General features: G+C 35.4%; 1 protein-coding gene across 7 annotated transcripts in view; it reads right to left on the bottom strand.

Moving 5' to 3' along the window:
* Nucleotides 1-15021, bottom strand: part of LOC112318353 (membrane cofactor protein) — a 31523-nt gene continuing 16502 nt past the window's right edge. The window contains exons 5-11 of one of the 7 annotated variants that reach the window (XM_053915794.1): nt 13130-13312; nt 12789-12833; nt 11182-11210; nt 10208-10255; nt 6654-6701; nt 5156-5187; nt 1-1022 (exon numbers count right to left, since the gene is read on the bottom strand). In XM_053915794.1, the coding sequence (XP_053771769.1) occupies nt 6654-6701; nt 10208-10255; nt 11182-11210; nt 12789-12833; nt 13130-13312 (353 nt within the window). In that variant the 3' untranslated portion in view covers nt 1-1022; nt 5156-5187. Of the gene's footprint in view, nt 1023-4470; nt 4644-4885; nt 5188-6653; nt 6702-10207; nt 10256-11181; nt 11211-12788; nt 12834-13129; nt 13313-15021 lie in introns of those variants that run through there. The other 6 variants (XR_008425812.1, XM_053915795.1, XM_053915796.1 and 3 more) reach the window with 6 other exon arrangements.

The raw sequence follows: 15021 nt of genomic DNA, 5'->3' as shown, positions 1-15021 counted from the left end.
TTATACAAACTTAAGGTGTACAGATAATGATTTGATAATACATATTTATCAAATAACTACCATAAAATTTTTAATTGATATTCATCATCTCATGCTTACAAAATTTTTTTTCCTCTCTATGATCAGAACTTTTAAGATCTATTCTCTTAGCAATTTGCCAATATACAATATAGTACTGGTAACTATAGTCACCATGCTGTCCATTACAATCCAGTACTTGCTTAACTTATAATTGGAAGTTTGTACCCTTTGAAAACCTTTCCCCATTTCCCCAACCTCCTTACCCCTGGCTCTGGCAACTACCAATCTCATTTCTTTTTCTGAGTTTGACCTTGTTCAGGTTCCTGTATGTAAGGCCAACAGTGTTTGTCCTTTCTTCCTGACTTATTTCACTTAATGCCCTCAAGTTCTACCCATGTTGTTACAAATGACAGGACATGTATACATAACATTTTATTCATCTAGTCATATGTCAATAAACATATGACTGGATGAGTATAAACATATCACTCCCTGGCTTACTTCATTAGCATAATGCTCTCCAGTTCCATCCATTCTGTTGCGAAGGGTAGAAGCTCCTTCTTTCTCTCTGCTGCATAGTATTCCATTGTGTAAATGTACCACAGTTTTTTGATCCACTCATTCACTGATGGGCACTTAGGCTGTTTCCAGCACTTGGCTATTGTAAATAACACAGGTCGTTTCAACTCTTGGTTACTGTAAATAATATTGTAATAATCAGGGAGGTGCAGATATGTCTTCTTCCACATAGTGATTTCATTTCTTTGGATATATTCCCAGAAGTGGAATTGTTGGATCATGTGGTAGTTCTATTTTTAATTTTATGAGTAACTTCCTTCATTTTTCCTGTTTCAGCTCTACAAATTCACTGCAGAACTTAACATTTTGACAGACCAGGAGATGAACTGCTACGCTGGACTGTGGAAACCATTCAGCGTGCCTGCTCTGCTGGAGCGGCTGGCTTATTCTAAGTACTGCATGCAGCAGTAACCTCCGTTTCCCTACAAGACAAGGTAAAGAAATAGCATCAGAGATAAACATAATTAAGTATGGGAATTAAATTCCAGAAGCCCATTTAGAAAATGGACAATTAAAAACATAAACTATTGAGTCTCTGAACTAGATATAAATGATTATTTTAAAGTAATTTCAAATATTAATTAGTCTTACTTTTTTTCTATCCCTGTATTATGCATTTTTATTCCCTCTAAACCAAGAAATAGAAGTGTTGCACAGAAAGTACTTAATAAATGTTTTCTCGTATTAATTTAGTTCCAGTGGGAAAGACTGTAGAGAAACATGGGCTTTCTTAACATCACAATTTAAAATCTGGCTCTAAGATGAAACTTGTAAAAAGGTAGCAATTTCACCAGTATTCAATTTCAGTAATGCCTCATTCACCCCTATTGTCAAGAAAATCATGAGTTCTGGTAAGAGATCCTCCCAAAGAACTAAAGTTTATATTGCCCTTTAAGTGTAAAAGTAGACATCTTTCTAAAATCCATCATTCTAGTCCAGTGCTGTCCAGGAAATACAATGAGTCACAGGGATAATTTCAATTTTCTTGAAGCCACAAAAAGTAGAAGAAACAAGAATATTAATTTTCAATGTATTTTACTTAAGCCAGTATACATGTATTTAACATTTTTATACTAACTCTTTGAAAGCTGGTATGTGCACTCACAGCACATCTTATATTTGAAGTCCTCAGTAGGATTATTAATTATTAAATTGGAACTATTAACTATAATAGCTATTAAATTAGAAAATGTCACTGTAGTTAGTCCCTGCCTCTGTCAACTGACCATAACAGACAGAGCGAGACTAAAACTGGTCCAGCCTGTTGTCTGCAGTGTGCTGGTCACAGCAGGCACGTCCAGTGTGCTGCCCCGTGTCAGAGAGGACCAGTTACACCTGGGCTCTTGATATTTCTCTCTGCGGGGAGGCCACCACTGTGAGCCACCACTGTCACAGGAACCACTTGTGGTCGAGCAGCTTCCTAAAAACTACTGTGGGGGGTGATGTTGTGGTTAGGCCCGTCCCTGAATTCTCCAAGACTGCTGTATTTTTCTGTGTTTGAAGTCAATTCATTTTATTTTCTGTAGTAGTAGATGCTTTTTCTTCAAATACATTTAAAAATACAAATGCAATACATGAGATAAGTAAGCATTAATATAAATGTAAAGAAATGTTTCTTTGATAAAACAAAGATATTTGAAGACAAAGAAAATCTAAAATGAAATTTCCCATTGCAGTTATTTGACATTAACTTCAGCATTCAATAAATCGACTGCAAGGGTTTCAGACGCCTTGAAGCTCACAAGTCTGAAAACTGGTTGGCTTCAGCCTCCAGGAATCCTGAGAGAACAAGACAGAGAGGGCTGGGAGGCCCAGACTGCCCTTCTAGTAGGAATGCTTGTCTTTCCCTCTGCCCCTGGGATCACAGACATCATTTTGTTTCTTTACCAAGAGATTGCCCTTCCCACTGGGCTTTGTAGAATCTGCTCCCAAACTCTTGATTGGAATCTAGGGTCGTTGCCCACATTATAAGTGATGGGATATATATCTCTTAACTTGTGGCCATTTTTCATCAAGTAATTTACATATGTTTAATAATCTTAAAAATGACTACTCATGCTGTTTTCCTTTTTTAATACTTTATTTATTGGTTAGAGAGAGAGAGAGAGAGAAACATGGATTTGTTGTTTCACTTATTCGTGCATTCATTGGTTGATTCTTGTCTGTGCCCTGAATGGAGATTGAACCCACACTTTTGGTGTATCAGGATGGTGCTCTAACCAACGGAGCCAAGGCCTATTTTTCTACTTTAGTGTGAGGGCTGTAGATGGGTAATTGTATTCCAAATCACCACAAGTACAAGTTTACATCAATGCATTTGGTACCAAGTTTTAACATCAATATTTGATTATCTGTGCCTAGTACCCTGCTTCCAGAGTTACCCCTCGAAAAAGAGAAGCGTCTGTGTATATTTTAGAGCCTTGTAAATTAGTTTCTAAGGCAATGGCTGCCAATGTTTTTTGGAGGGGAGGTTATGGACATTAAACAGTGCAAAGAATATAATAAAAATATTTACTTTTCCAAAAGGAAAGCAGGTAAAGTGAAGTATTACCCCACATCTTTTCTAGAACATATATATAAGGTGAGGAGTCTTCTAAAAAATCCAACTATCTAAAACAGGAGAAAAATTTGCTCAGGCCCAGCAGCATCATCACTTGGAGCTCATTAGAAGTGGAATCTCAGATCAGGGATAGCACTGAACCTTTAATCTGGGTGTATAATGACTCAGATAAGTCCTCACCTTTAAAAGAGCCATTAACTGGTAGCTAGAGTGTTTGATTCATACTTACTTAAAGAACCTTTAAGTATGCTGATGCATTGATGTTTTAAACAAAGAAAGAAAGCAAGGAACACAGAACTATTTTGTTTTGCTTTGTTTAGAAGTTATTTCTACATGAACCTCTTGCATTGTAAAAACATTCCACCAAGATCATTTCCTACTCAGACTGCTGTGTGTATTTAATTTTAAAAATATTTCATGTGTTCTAAATTTAAGATTCAAATAAAGGCATTGTGGATATTTAAAAAGATAGCCAATGATTAATATAAAAGTAAAACATATTATAAGATGCAAAAATCAAAAAGTCTTAAAAATGTTAGTTTGATTTTAAAGGTATCTCCAAAAGGACAGGCGAATACAAATTGCTGAAAATAAAATTTTTCAATTTTGATCTAAGCTCCAGTATTTATTCTAAATCTTTCAGTACACTGAAAATTCAGTTTAATTATTTCATTAAACTTTAGGTGTGATGTTTACAAATCCTATTCTGCTTAGAAGATATATATTGGTAAATTTTTTCTATTCTAAATTCCCATTTTCCAATTTTGTAGATAAAAAGATAAAGTTAATGAGGTGCCTTGGTAATTCAACCCTCTCAGCAACTGTAAATTTAACCCTTCAGTTTTACTGCAACTTAGTAAATTAAGAAAACATAAGAGGAAAGTCAACTAGTATTGCATTAGTTCCCCAGGTTAATTTGTATAAATAACAACTCTAAATGAAAAGAATACAATTTGAGTATTTGAATAAGACATCTACAGAGCTTCTTACAATGACTTAAGTTGTACAGACAAATGGGAGCTTTCATCCTAAAAATTCCACTGAGTAGAACTGTCAAAGTCTCCACAGTGAACTATTTGGAGTTTAGTTTTGGCCACCCCACTGTAGGAAACAGAGTGTATCTAGGTTAAGGAAGGACCTGTAATGGTCCATGACTTTCTGCACAACTGAAATCGCAAACCCCACAGAGTTTTTTCTTACAGTCATTACCAGCTAAAGCAACTCTGGGCAGATTACCACGTGTTGGAATGATAATAAAGGTGGAGGAAAATATTTTTAGTAAGGAAATGCAATTCTGATAGCACACTCACACAAACACATGTTCAAACAAGGCAGCATGCAATCCAGAGTGCAAACCAAAGCTGCACAAAAGTGTGTCAGGAGTGAAGGACCAATACATTCGAGGAAACATGTTTATTTTACGCTCTCTTCCTTATGTAAAGATATTTGTACAGACAGGAGCCAACTACCGCAATGCCAAGAACTACAAGAAACCAGAAAACAAGTGACATGTAACTCTAAAAAATAATTACCAAGGTTCAAAATCTAGCAGAAGAAACTAATGTTAGTTATATTTCAGTGGTCAGAATGTTATATTTTTAAAGTACATATACATTAACATTCTGGACAGTTCTCTGTCTCAATGCAGTTCCCTGGAATCATTTAAAAAGTCCACAGTGAGTCAGAGAAGAATCCTTGCATGATTTTATGATATTACTCAAAGCATATTTGGGATGCAAGTTCATATGACTAATCGCCTTGAAAGCACATACATGTATTATTTAGGATTTGTTGGTAACTGGACATACAGAATTCAAAAGAATATACAATCACCAACACAAGGTAGAATATCATGTAAAAGGTCAGGTAGCTCTAGACTGGTTTACTTAATTTCAAGCTATAAAAACTGCAGAAACTAAAAATATCATTAAAAATGCACTTCTTCACATTAATATTTTGATTTAAGTAGCATCCAAGGTTTGGACACTTACGTACAGTAAGAACAATCACAGCAATGAGTCCTCCATCTGAAAAATAAATAAAACCAGTTTGAAGATAATTGAGCACGTTGGGTATCAAGGTAGTTTGTGCATTTAAATGCTGACCAGACTAGCCATGAACCACAGCAAAGGAAAAGTTCATCACTGAGTTTAGTGTGTGTAACTGCTAGTGCACCCACAGAACCCTCCACACGGTGCCAGGCTTGGGTCTACCTGGGAAACTCTCACTTAGAACCTCGCTTGTCATTGTTTTGTGTGGTAGTCCCCACACCAGGTGATGAAAACTAGAATCCACTAGATTAGAGGAAAATTATTTCGGAGAACGTATAATCCCATTAGAGTTGGTTTAGTTCAGTATTCAGTCTATCATTCTTATGATTTTGTTAGAAATCGCATTTATATTGTTCACCAAACGTGAGTCTGTGGAATAACTCATAAATGAAGTTCCATTAATTGATTACACAGACACAGTTTGCAATCTTCATAAACAATGTCACTTTATAATTAATATTTCCTCTGTACCCCCACTCCCCAAATTAAGACACGGTCTTACCAAGAACATTCTAAGAATGCAAATGAAACACCAGGGTACAGGGAAAAATTATGATTAGAAACTCAAACATACATTTCTTTCTTTCTTTCTTTTTTTTTACTATCCAGGGAGTAATAAATAACACTACAAAATCTTAAATGTGAGAAACATTGGCCAGTACTACTTCTGTTTCCAAACTGCCATTATTTTTATTAAATTTCTATAAGTCAAACACACAATGTCTGTTTACCTCTGCTTCTGTCATTTCATAAAAATTATCAAGAGTTTAGCATGTTAGGATGGCCCTGGGTTCACTGGCACAATGACGGATTGGCCACAGTGTTCAGAGGGGAGACAGGACGAGCCTAAGGCGCATTTCATAAAGAGATAACCCTTACTAAACTAGTCTAACATAAAGAAAGGTGATACACATTTCTCTTCATTTACTCATCCTTACATTTCCCTGAACTGTCACCACTACATTGCATCATTTCCTTTACCACGCGCTGTGTGAACTTGTGAGCCCACACAGTGTGCACCAGCCTGACCTAGGAAATAACTAACCCAACTTCAAGTACTTTAAGGCTTATGTATACAAGGTATGAATACAAAGAAAATTTATTTGAAAATTGCCCTCACAAAGTAACACTATCATATGGAGAGCAAGTTAGGTTTTATATATTTTAACCTACAAATAAACACGGCAATTGTGAAAGTTACCTCACCTTATCAGCAATCCTTATTTAAGGCATCTCTTAAAAACTGTATTATCTACCTGTGTCTACACACACAACTGCTTCCATATGTCATGGTATCTGCACTACTAAAATGAGTACAAATGTCAATTATCACTCACTTGTGACAGGCTGATTCCCTATAACTACGGATAATTGAAATATGGTATTTCTCTGTAGAGCGCTAAGATCTCAAAATGCAGGGTTATTTATAACCAAAATAATACCTAAATTGTCGTCATTACTTGGTGATTCATTACTGAAAGTGGAAAGTCCTAGAAAAAAGAAAAAAACAAAAATAATTCACAAAAAGAAGTAAATATAAAACAGTTTTGATTTGTTTGCCTTTGTACAGAATCTTTCAGAATTTCATTTTTCTTATATACATTATATTAATGTTTGTCATTTAAATTTAGTGCCATTATATTATAGATTTTTATTCAATGTCATCGGCATTCTGCCTCCTCTCTAGTAACATTTCCTGTGACAATATTCTCTGGTACAGCATGCAAATTTATCATTAGTGTATTGTCAGTATTAGCCTATGGATTCAATGTGATTCTACTTAAAAATTACAGGAGAGCTTAATGATTTAGAGGGCATTCGGCAATACAGAGAATTTCAACATGACAAGGCTGATTTATGAAAACCCCCCAGCTAACATCATGCCCAATGCTGCAAGGCTGAAAGGTTTCCCCTTAAGATCAGGAACAAGGCAGGATAACTGTGTTTGCCATGTTCATTCAACATAATGATGAAAGTTATAGCCCAAGCAATTAGGCAGGAAAAAAACGCATCCAAATTGGGAAGGATGAAATGAAATGATCTCTGTTTTAGATGATATGGTTGTTTAAGTAGAAACATGTAAAAATTACACACACGCATGCAAAAACACTCACCTGTTCGAACTAACAAGTTTGCAGCGTGCAAAGTTGCAGGCTACACAATTAACAATTCAGTTGCATGTCTATACACTAACAAGGAACAAATCAAGGAGGAAATTGAGAAAACTACTCTACAATAGCATCAAAAAGAGTAAAATACTTAGGAAGAAAGTGAACCAAGGAGGTGAAAGACTCCTACACTGGAAACTACAAAATGTCACTGAAAGACATAGAAGACAGTATAAATAAATGAAAAGAGATCCTGTGTGCGTGCATTGGAAGACCTGAGATTAGTAAGATGTTAATACTACACAAAGCAACCTACAGATCATATGCAACCCCTTCACCATCTGGAATGTGCATTTTATATAAATAGAAAATCCAACATATAATTCATATGGAATCTCTAAGGACTAGGGCTGGCCAAGGCAATCTGGAAATGGAAGAGCAAAGTTGAGAGAACTCACATTTTCTGTTTTTAAAACTTACTCCAAAGCTACAATAATCAAAACACAGTGGAACAGGCAAAAATACAGACAGATCAATTGAATAGAATGCAGAGCTTGGAAATAAACCTTCACAGGCACGGTCAAGTGATCCTCTGCAAGGGCGTTAAGAACATTTAATTGGGAAAGGGCAATCTTTCCAACAAGGTTCTTCAAAAACTGCATATCTACACACAGAAGAATGGAGTTTGATTCTCATATACAAAAATGAATTCAAAATGGATCAAAGAACTAAATAGAAGAGCTAAAACTATAAAACTCTTTGAAAAAAACAGAGGACAAGCTTCACGATTTTGGGTCTGACAATGATTTTTGGACGTGACCACCAAAAGCTCAGGTGACAAAGACAAAAATAAATAAACTGGACTCCATCAGAACTAAAAATGTTTATTAATGGTCACAATCAATGGAATGAAAAGGCGATTCATAGAATGGAAGGAAACATCTGCAAATAATGCAGCTGATAAGGGGTTTCCATCCAAAATACATAATGAACTCCTAAAAGTGAGCGGGAAAAAACCAAAATCAAAAATGTGCAAAGGACTGGAATAGCCATTTTTCCAGAAAAGATATACAAAACACCAGTAAGTACATGAAAATATAATCTCTAATTATTACAAAGTACAAGTAAAACCCACAATGAGATACTACATGTATATTAGGATGGTTAGTATCAACAAACAGAAAATAACAAGCATTGGAAAAGAGGGGGAGAAATTGGAACCTTGGTGCCTCACTGGTGGGAAAGTAAAACTGGTGCAGCTGCTGTGGAAGACACTGTGGATATTGCTCAAAAAGTAAACACAGAACTAGCACATAACCCAGCATCTCTATTCCTGGGTGTACACCCCCCAAAGTTGAAAACAGGTCTCAAACAGTTACTCAAATGCCAGTAGTCAGAGAAGCATATTCAAAATAGCCAACACTTGGAAACAACCCAAGGGCCTACAGTCAAGTAAATGGATAGAAAATGTGGAATATACTAAAAGTGGAATATTAGTTAACCATAAAAGGAGTGAAGTTCTGATAAATGCTGCAAAGTAGATGAATCTTGAAAGCACTATGCTTAGTGCAATAAGCCAAAATAGTTCAACTCATAGATAATTGAAGAACAATTGCCAGGGCTGGGGGGAGGGGAAAACGGAGAGTCATTGTTTAATGGGTATAGTGTTTTAATTTGAGATGAAAAGGTTTTGGAGATATAGAAGTGATGGTTGCACAACAAGGTGAATGTAGTTAATGCCACTGATATGTAAGCTTAAAATGGTTAAAATGGTAAAAATAAAATAAAATAAAAGTTGATCTGCAAAAACTAGCATAGAGAGTGGCTTGAACATTTCTGAAAAGAAAGTGTTCTGCCAGATATTAAGACCTGTCATAATACTACAGTAAAAAATAAAAGATTTGGGGTTGGCACAGGCACGGACGGAGTTCAAATGAACGGAGAAACAATTAGAACAGCTATGAACTTAATGTATGATAAAAACGGGCACTTCAAATGGTTGGAGAGGAGATAATAAATGTATATACCAATTTCAGATGTAAGAGAATTTAAATGCAAAGAATGCAATCAGAACATATGGTTGAAATTTTTATGTAATTTCAGCATGGGGAAGACCTACAGCTTTTATAAGACACAACTCTTATAATTGTTAGAGAACAAAATTGAACCAACCAACTACCTGTTAATGTGAAACTTATGCACGTATAAATGACCACTGATGTTAAAATAGTTAAATAAACGTGGTATATATTAAAGTCATCAGTAAAAGGATCGGAGTAAATTTAAATACAATCTCAGTCTGAGATGTAAATGTAACATGTGAGAGTTTTAGAAAAATATGAACAGCATAATTCCATTTCTGGCTAACAAAAAGAAGAGGACACTAAGATACGTGTATCTACACATTCAAGGATGTGGATGTAAAGAAACAGATATAAGGACACCGAGACTATTAAGTGATTAACTCAGGTAATGAATTAGAGAAACAGAAGGAGACTAATCTTTTACTCCGTGTACTTTTGTAATATTTGGAATTTTTCAAATTTATATTTGTCTACTATTACTTATATAATTAGAAGTTATAAAAAGCAATGCATATCCAAACATAAAATCTTAAGAGAAAGGTGATTAGTAAAAATAAGGCAAAAATAAAAACCTAAATATGATTCACTTCCTGTTAAGGGGGCTTTAATTTCTAATGAGTTGACAAATCAACAAAAAATATTTTAAAAACGTAATAGAAAAATGAGCAAAGAACATGAATAAGTAAATGAGGGTGAAAAAAAGTTCAGCTTCATTTGTAAACACAAATTAACACATGACATTATTTTTTACTTATCACCTTATGAAATTCTTAACAATATAAATAGGATAAAGAGTTACTGGACCTGGTTGACTTGCAGTAGGAGGTGTGGTTGGAACAGTAGGCTTGACACCTCAAAAAATAAATTTGATTACATTCACCAGCTTTATCTATACAAAATTAGGGGGTTAATTTGCCTTTTTATATTTAAAAATGATTATTACTCTAAATGAAAAGTACACACATTTTCCTATCTTTGCAATTCTACTATGGAAAGTTACTATATGGATTTTGCATAAGAATGTTCACTGTGGCTTTATATTTTAGAATGGAAATCCCAGAAATTAACTTAATAGAAAATCATCAAAATCATGTGTTCAACATAAACATATACCTTTAAAAACTGCCATCCAATCACTATCATACTACATAATTCTTATGTTTTTGATTTTCACTTAGTGTGTCACATTTTTTATGTTAGGGCATGTATATCTACCTTATCATATTTCATATATTGCTACTGATTTTTTATATAGTTTCCTCTAACTGATGATAAAACATGGTTGAAAGTCCCATGGGGAATTTTGATATTTAAGAAAAAATCCCTATAGTTTATCTCCTTTATAAACATTTCCTCACAATCCTCTCGTCTTTGAAACACTAAACAGTATCAGTGTTATGTGAGTCCTGTACGCACTACTCAGCTGTACTTGAACAACAATAAAAAGAGTTAAGAAAATAACTCAAATCATAAGAGAAACTTTTTACTAAATTGCAAAAAAGCCTGGATAATTATAAAGCTATTTTACACTTTGAAATACAAAATTTAAAAGAATAAAAGAGCATATGAACACAGTGTCCCACAGTGCATATACCCACTAGGACTCTGTGAGTAAACACAGATGGGCTGCTGAGTATGAACTTCACATGCAATCTTAATGTCTCAGTCCGCAAAACATCCCTCTCTCCCCTCCAACACCTCACAGCACTCAGCTAAGGTACTCAAGGGTGCTACCAGTTTCCAGGTATAGAAGAATGATACAAAGGTGTTCTAATTACCGTGTTAACAGGCAGAATTCCCCTCAATCCTTTAAAATATTAGAATAGGAAATATACAAACAAATTAGAAGACAGTAATGGAAATTAGTTTTGCGTTCAACACCCTCGTATTTAACAGGGAACCAAGCCCACAGAAATGATATTATTGGAATGAGTAGAGCTAAATTAGGACCTTGTGTGAGGTCTGCCCAGGCTAAAGCTCTTCCCACCACACTAGTCCCCCCTCGTCTACATGGGATACATTCCACAAGCCCCACTGATGCCTGGAAACCTGGATAGTGCGGAACCATATATATATATAAATATTATATATATATAATATTTATATTGCGTATGTATAACTATAATAAAGTTTAATTTATAAATTAGGCAAGGTAAGATTTAACAACAATAAAAGGGAGCAATTATAACAACTTCCTGTAATAAAATTAATGTGAATGTGGTCTCTCCCTCTGAAAATATATTGAACTGCACTCTCCCTTCTTCTAGTGATGATGTGAGATGATACAATGACTATGTGACGAGAAGTGAGGTGAACACACTGAACCAAGGCATGATTCACACCAATGTGGGAAAGAATGGGACAGTGTGAGACTGCATCATGCTGCTCAGAATGGCAAATAACTGAGGAATTACTTATTCCTGAAATTTCCATTGAATATTTTCCGACCGTGGCTGTGGGCAACTGAAACCACAGAAAGTGAAACTGCGCTTACATGGTGACCACCGCATTGCTCTTATCTCTTGTTTCTGCTGAAACCAGAGAGAAGCCAGAGACAGCAGCGCCGAGACCAGGAAGGCGGCTCCACTCACCACACCAAATAATCTCCCAAGGCTTAAGCAGAGCAGCTGATCAGAAGTCCATGCAAGAAGTCCTTCATTTCATTTCAGTAACATAGGACTTTTTCTGCCTTTCAGTTGCTATGAAATTTACTTTCTATTCCCAAATAAAAATGCCCAGGAAAGAGAAAAAGAATAATTATATGAGGAAGGGAAAGGTGGGGGTCTTGTTCTAGAGGCAGCAGAAGCTTCCCAGTTTAGATGTTACTGCATATTGTAATGGGAACAAAACTGGTTGCAGTCCAGAAAATAAAACATCACCCTGGATCATGAAGATACCCTGTAAAGTTATCACCAGATTGTTTTTAAAATAACAAATCAATAAAGTTAATGACATAGAAAACATGTGTATTGAAAAACAAGCCATGGACCTTCCTCACCGTTAATATTAACTGGAGTGATGCTGTCAGTCATAAATGAGCTTCCTTGAGAGCTTCCTGTGTGACAGACACTGTGCTGAGTGCTCCAAGTGCATCCCATTCTAACTCTACTATCACCCAGTGAGGAAGGCATTACATCATTTTACACACAAGGAAACACGTTTCAGGTTTACATAACTTGTTCCCAAGTTTGTTCCAATGTCTGCTAACTGTGCCAAATAGTTTTGGAATCACTAAGTATAACAACTAGAATGGCTGTGAATATGTTCTTCCTCCTTTCATTATTAAAAATGATGGGTGAGTGTAAATCACCAGATATGTAAAGGATTAAAAAAAATCACCAGGCATTTAAAGAATTTTGAAAAGAACAAGCAGAAAGTACTAAACCTGAGACACTGGAAATTGTAGGTTTTGTACTGAGAGGTGTTGACACTGGAAAAAAATAACGAAGACGGGATCAACCACTACGTAAAAATTTTCATGCTTCAATTTACTATGAAAACTGATGCTATATATTTTTACGTTTTACAAATGCTGAACAACAGACACCCATGGGATGTATATAGTGTGCTAAGAACCTATAAAAACACAAATTTTATGTCATATACCTGTCACAGAAATGAATATGAGGTAGTTAATTACAAAAGCTGCTTCTTTTCAATTATTCAGTATCATTGATATTCAATGTCTGAGAAATAAAATCTAGAAATAAAAGACACCCTTAGTACCTTTAATACATTTTGGCATCTTGGGTTCCCAAGTACTGTTAGCTCCACATGAGATAGTGCTACTGCCTTCAAGGTAAAATCCCTGCAGGCATTGAACTGTAACCATCGCCTGGTAGGAAAACTTTTTTGCAAACCCTGACACCACTCTTCCATTCTGAAGCACTGGGTATTGACATTTGACCACTGAAAAGCAAAGAAATTCCAGAATTAATGGAAAGCTGTTTTAACATAGGAATGAAAAAACTAGGGCAAAATAGTAATTTCCCCTGGGGACAAAGAGAGAAGAAATGGAAGGCAGGATGTTAATTTAAAAAAGACATTGTTTGCCATTTTTATAATCTTTCCCACCTAGAACAGACTGTCATGATGAACTATTGGTTTCCTGTATGTGTTCCCATTACTGACAAGTTTTGAGAAAGGCCTGACTACCACATACAATTTTCAGGTAAGTTCAAAACAACTTTGGATGCTCTTTAGCTCTAGGGATTTTTTAAAATAAATTTTATGCTGACACTGAGGTAATGCCCTCTTCTTTGAGAGAGTAGGAAAGAAAGACACTTGTAAAAAGGTAATATTTGAGCTCAAATGTTGAAAACAAGGTAGCCATGCAAAGACATGCAGAGAGAACGTCATCAGGTATCAACATACAAGAACTGGGATGTTCAAGAAATAGAAAAGCCACTGGAGTTAGGACTGTGTTCCAAATATTTTGGACTGCAATTCAGAGATCAAAAGCAGGTTGTAAGTCTTTCTCTCTCTTTAGATTTTCAAATCAGGTTGGATTTCTATTGTTCTCACTTCAGGTACACTGATCTTTTCTATGTTGTGCTAAACTGTTACTCACAGTGATGATTTTAAGTTAGGCTTACTGTATATAATTTGCACACAGTAAAACCATTTTAAGTGTACAGATCGTATGAGGTTCAATAAATGCAAACCCTGATCATGTAATTTCCAACGCAGACATAATAGAGTTCCACTATTCTCCAACATCTGCTTCTGTCACTTTGTAATCAACCCTCCCCACAAGCACCTCCAACCACCTTCCCCAGCCAGCCAACCATTGATCTGTATCACTAGAGTGCTCCTTTTCCAAGGTGTCATAATGGGACCACAGCCTCTGAGTGTGGCTTGTTTCACTTAGTGTAATGTATTTGAAATTCATTTCTGTCATCATGTAGATGAGAAGCTTTTGCTTTTTACTGAGGAATGTTAATCCATCATATGGATGTACCACAGTTGTTCATTAATTCACCAACTGAAAAGATGTGGATGTTTGCAATGTGGGGTGATTACAACTAATGCTGCTATGAATATTCTTATATAGGTTTCTATGTGAACATGGTTTAATTTATTTGGATTGCTGCATTGTATGGAAAGTGTATCTTTAAAGTTGAAGAAATTGCTAAACAGTGTTCCAAAATGGACATACCACTTTGCATTCTTAACAATTATACATGACAGTACCAATTGTTCCATACCCTTGCCAGAATATGGTAGTTTTAGTTCCTTTCTTGTTTTTATTTCCAGCCATTTTAGTAGGTATTTGGTGTTATCTCATTGTGGTTTCAAATTATATATCTGTATTTATTAATTACACTGAGCAACTTTGCATGTGTTTTTTGCCATCCATATATTTACTTTGATGAAATAGGTGTAATCAAATATTTTTCTCATTTTTTGAAAAATTGGGTTGTTCAAGTTAAAAAAATGGTCAAAGGACTTGAACGGACACTTTTCCAAGGAAGATATACAAGGTTCCAGAGGCCTAGGAAAAGATGCTCAGCATCACTAGCCATCAGACAGATGTAAATTAAAACCACAATGAGGTACCATCTCACACCAATCAGAGTGGCCAACATAAACAATCAACAAACAAATGTTGGAGAGGA

The sequence above is a fragment of the Desmodus rotundus genome, chromosome 12, assembly GCF_022682495.2.
Source record: "Desmodus rotundus isolate HL8 chromosome 12, HLdesRot8A.1, whole genome shotgun sequence".
Lineage (NCBI taxonomy): Eukaryota > Metazoa > Chordata > Mammalia > Chiroptera > Phyllostomidae > Desmodus > Desmodus rotundus.
This window is presented reverse-complemented; position numbering and strand designations above follow the sequence as displayed.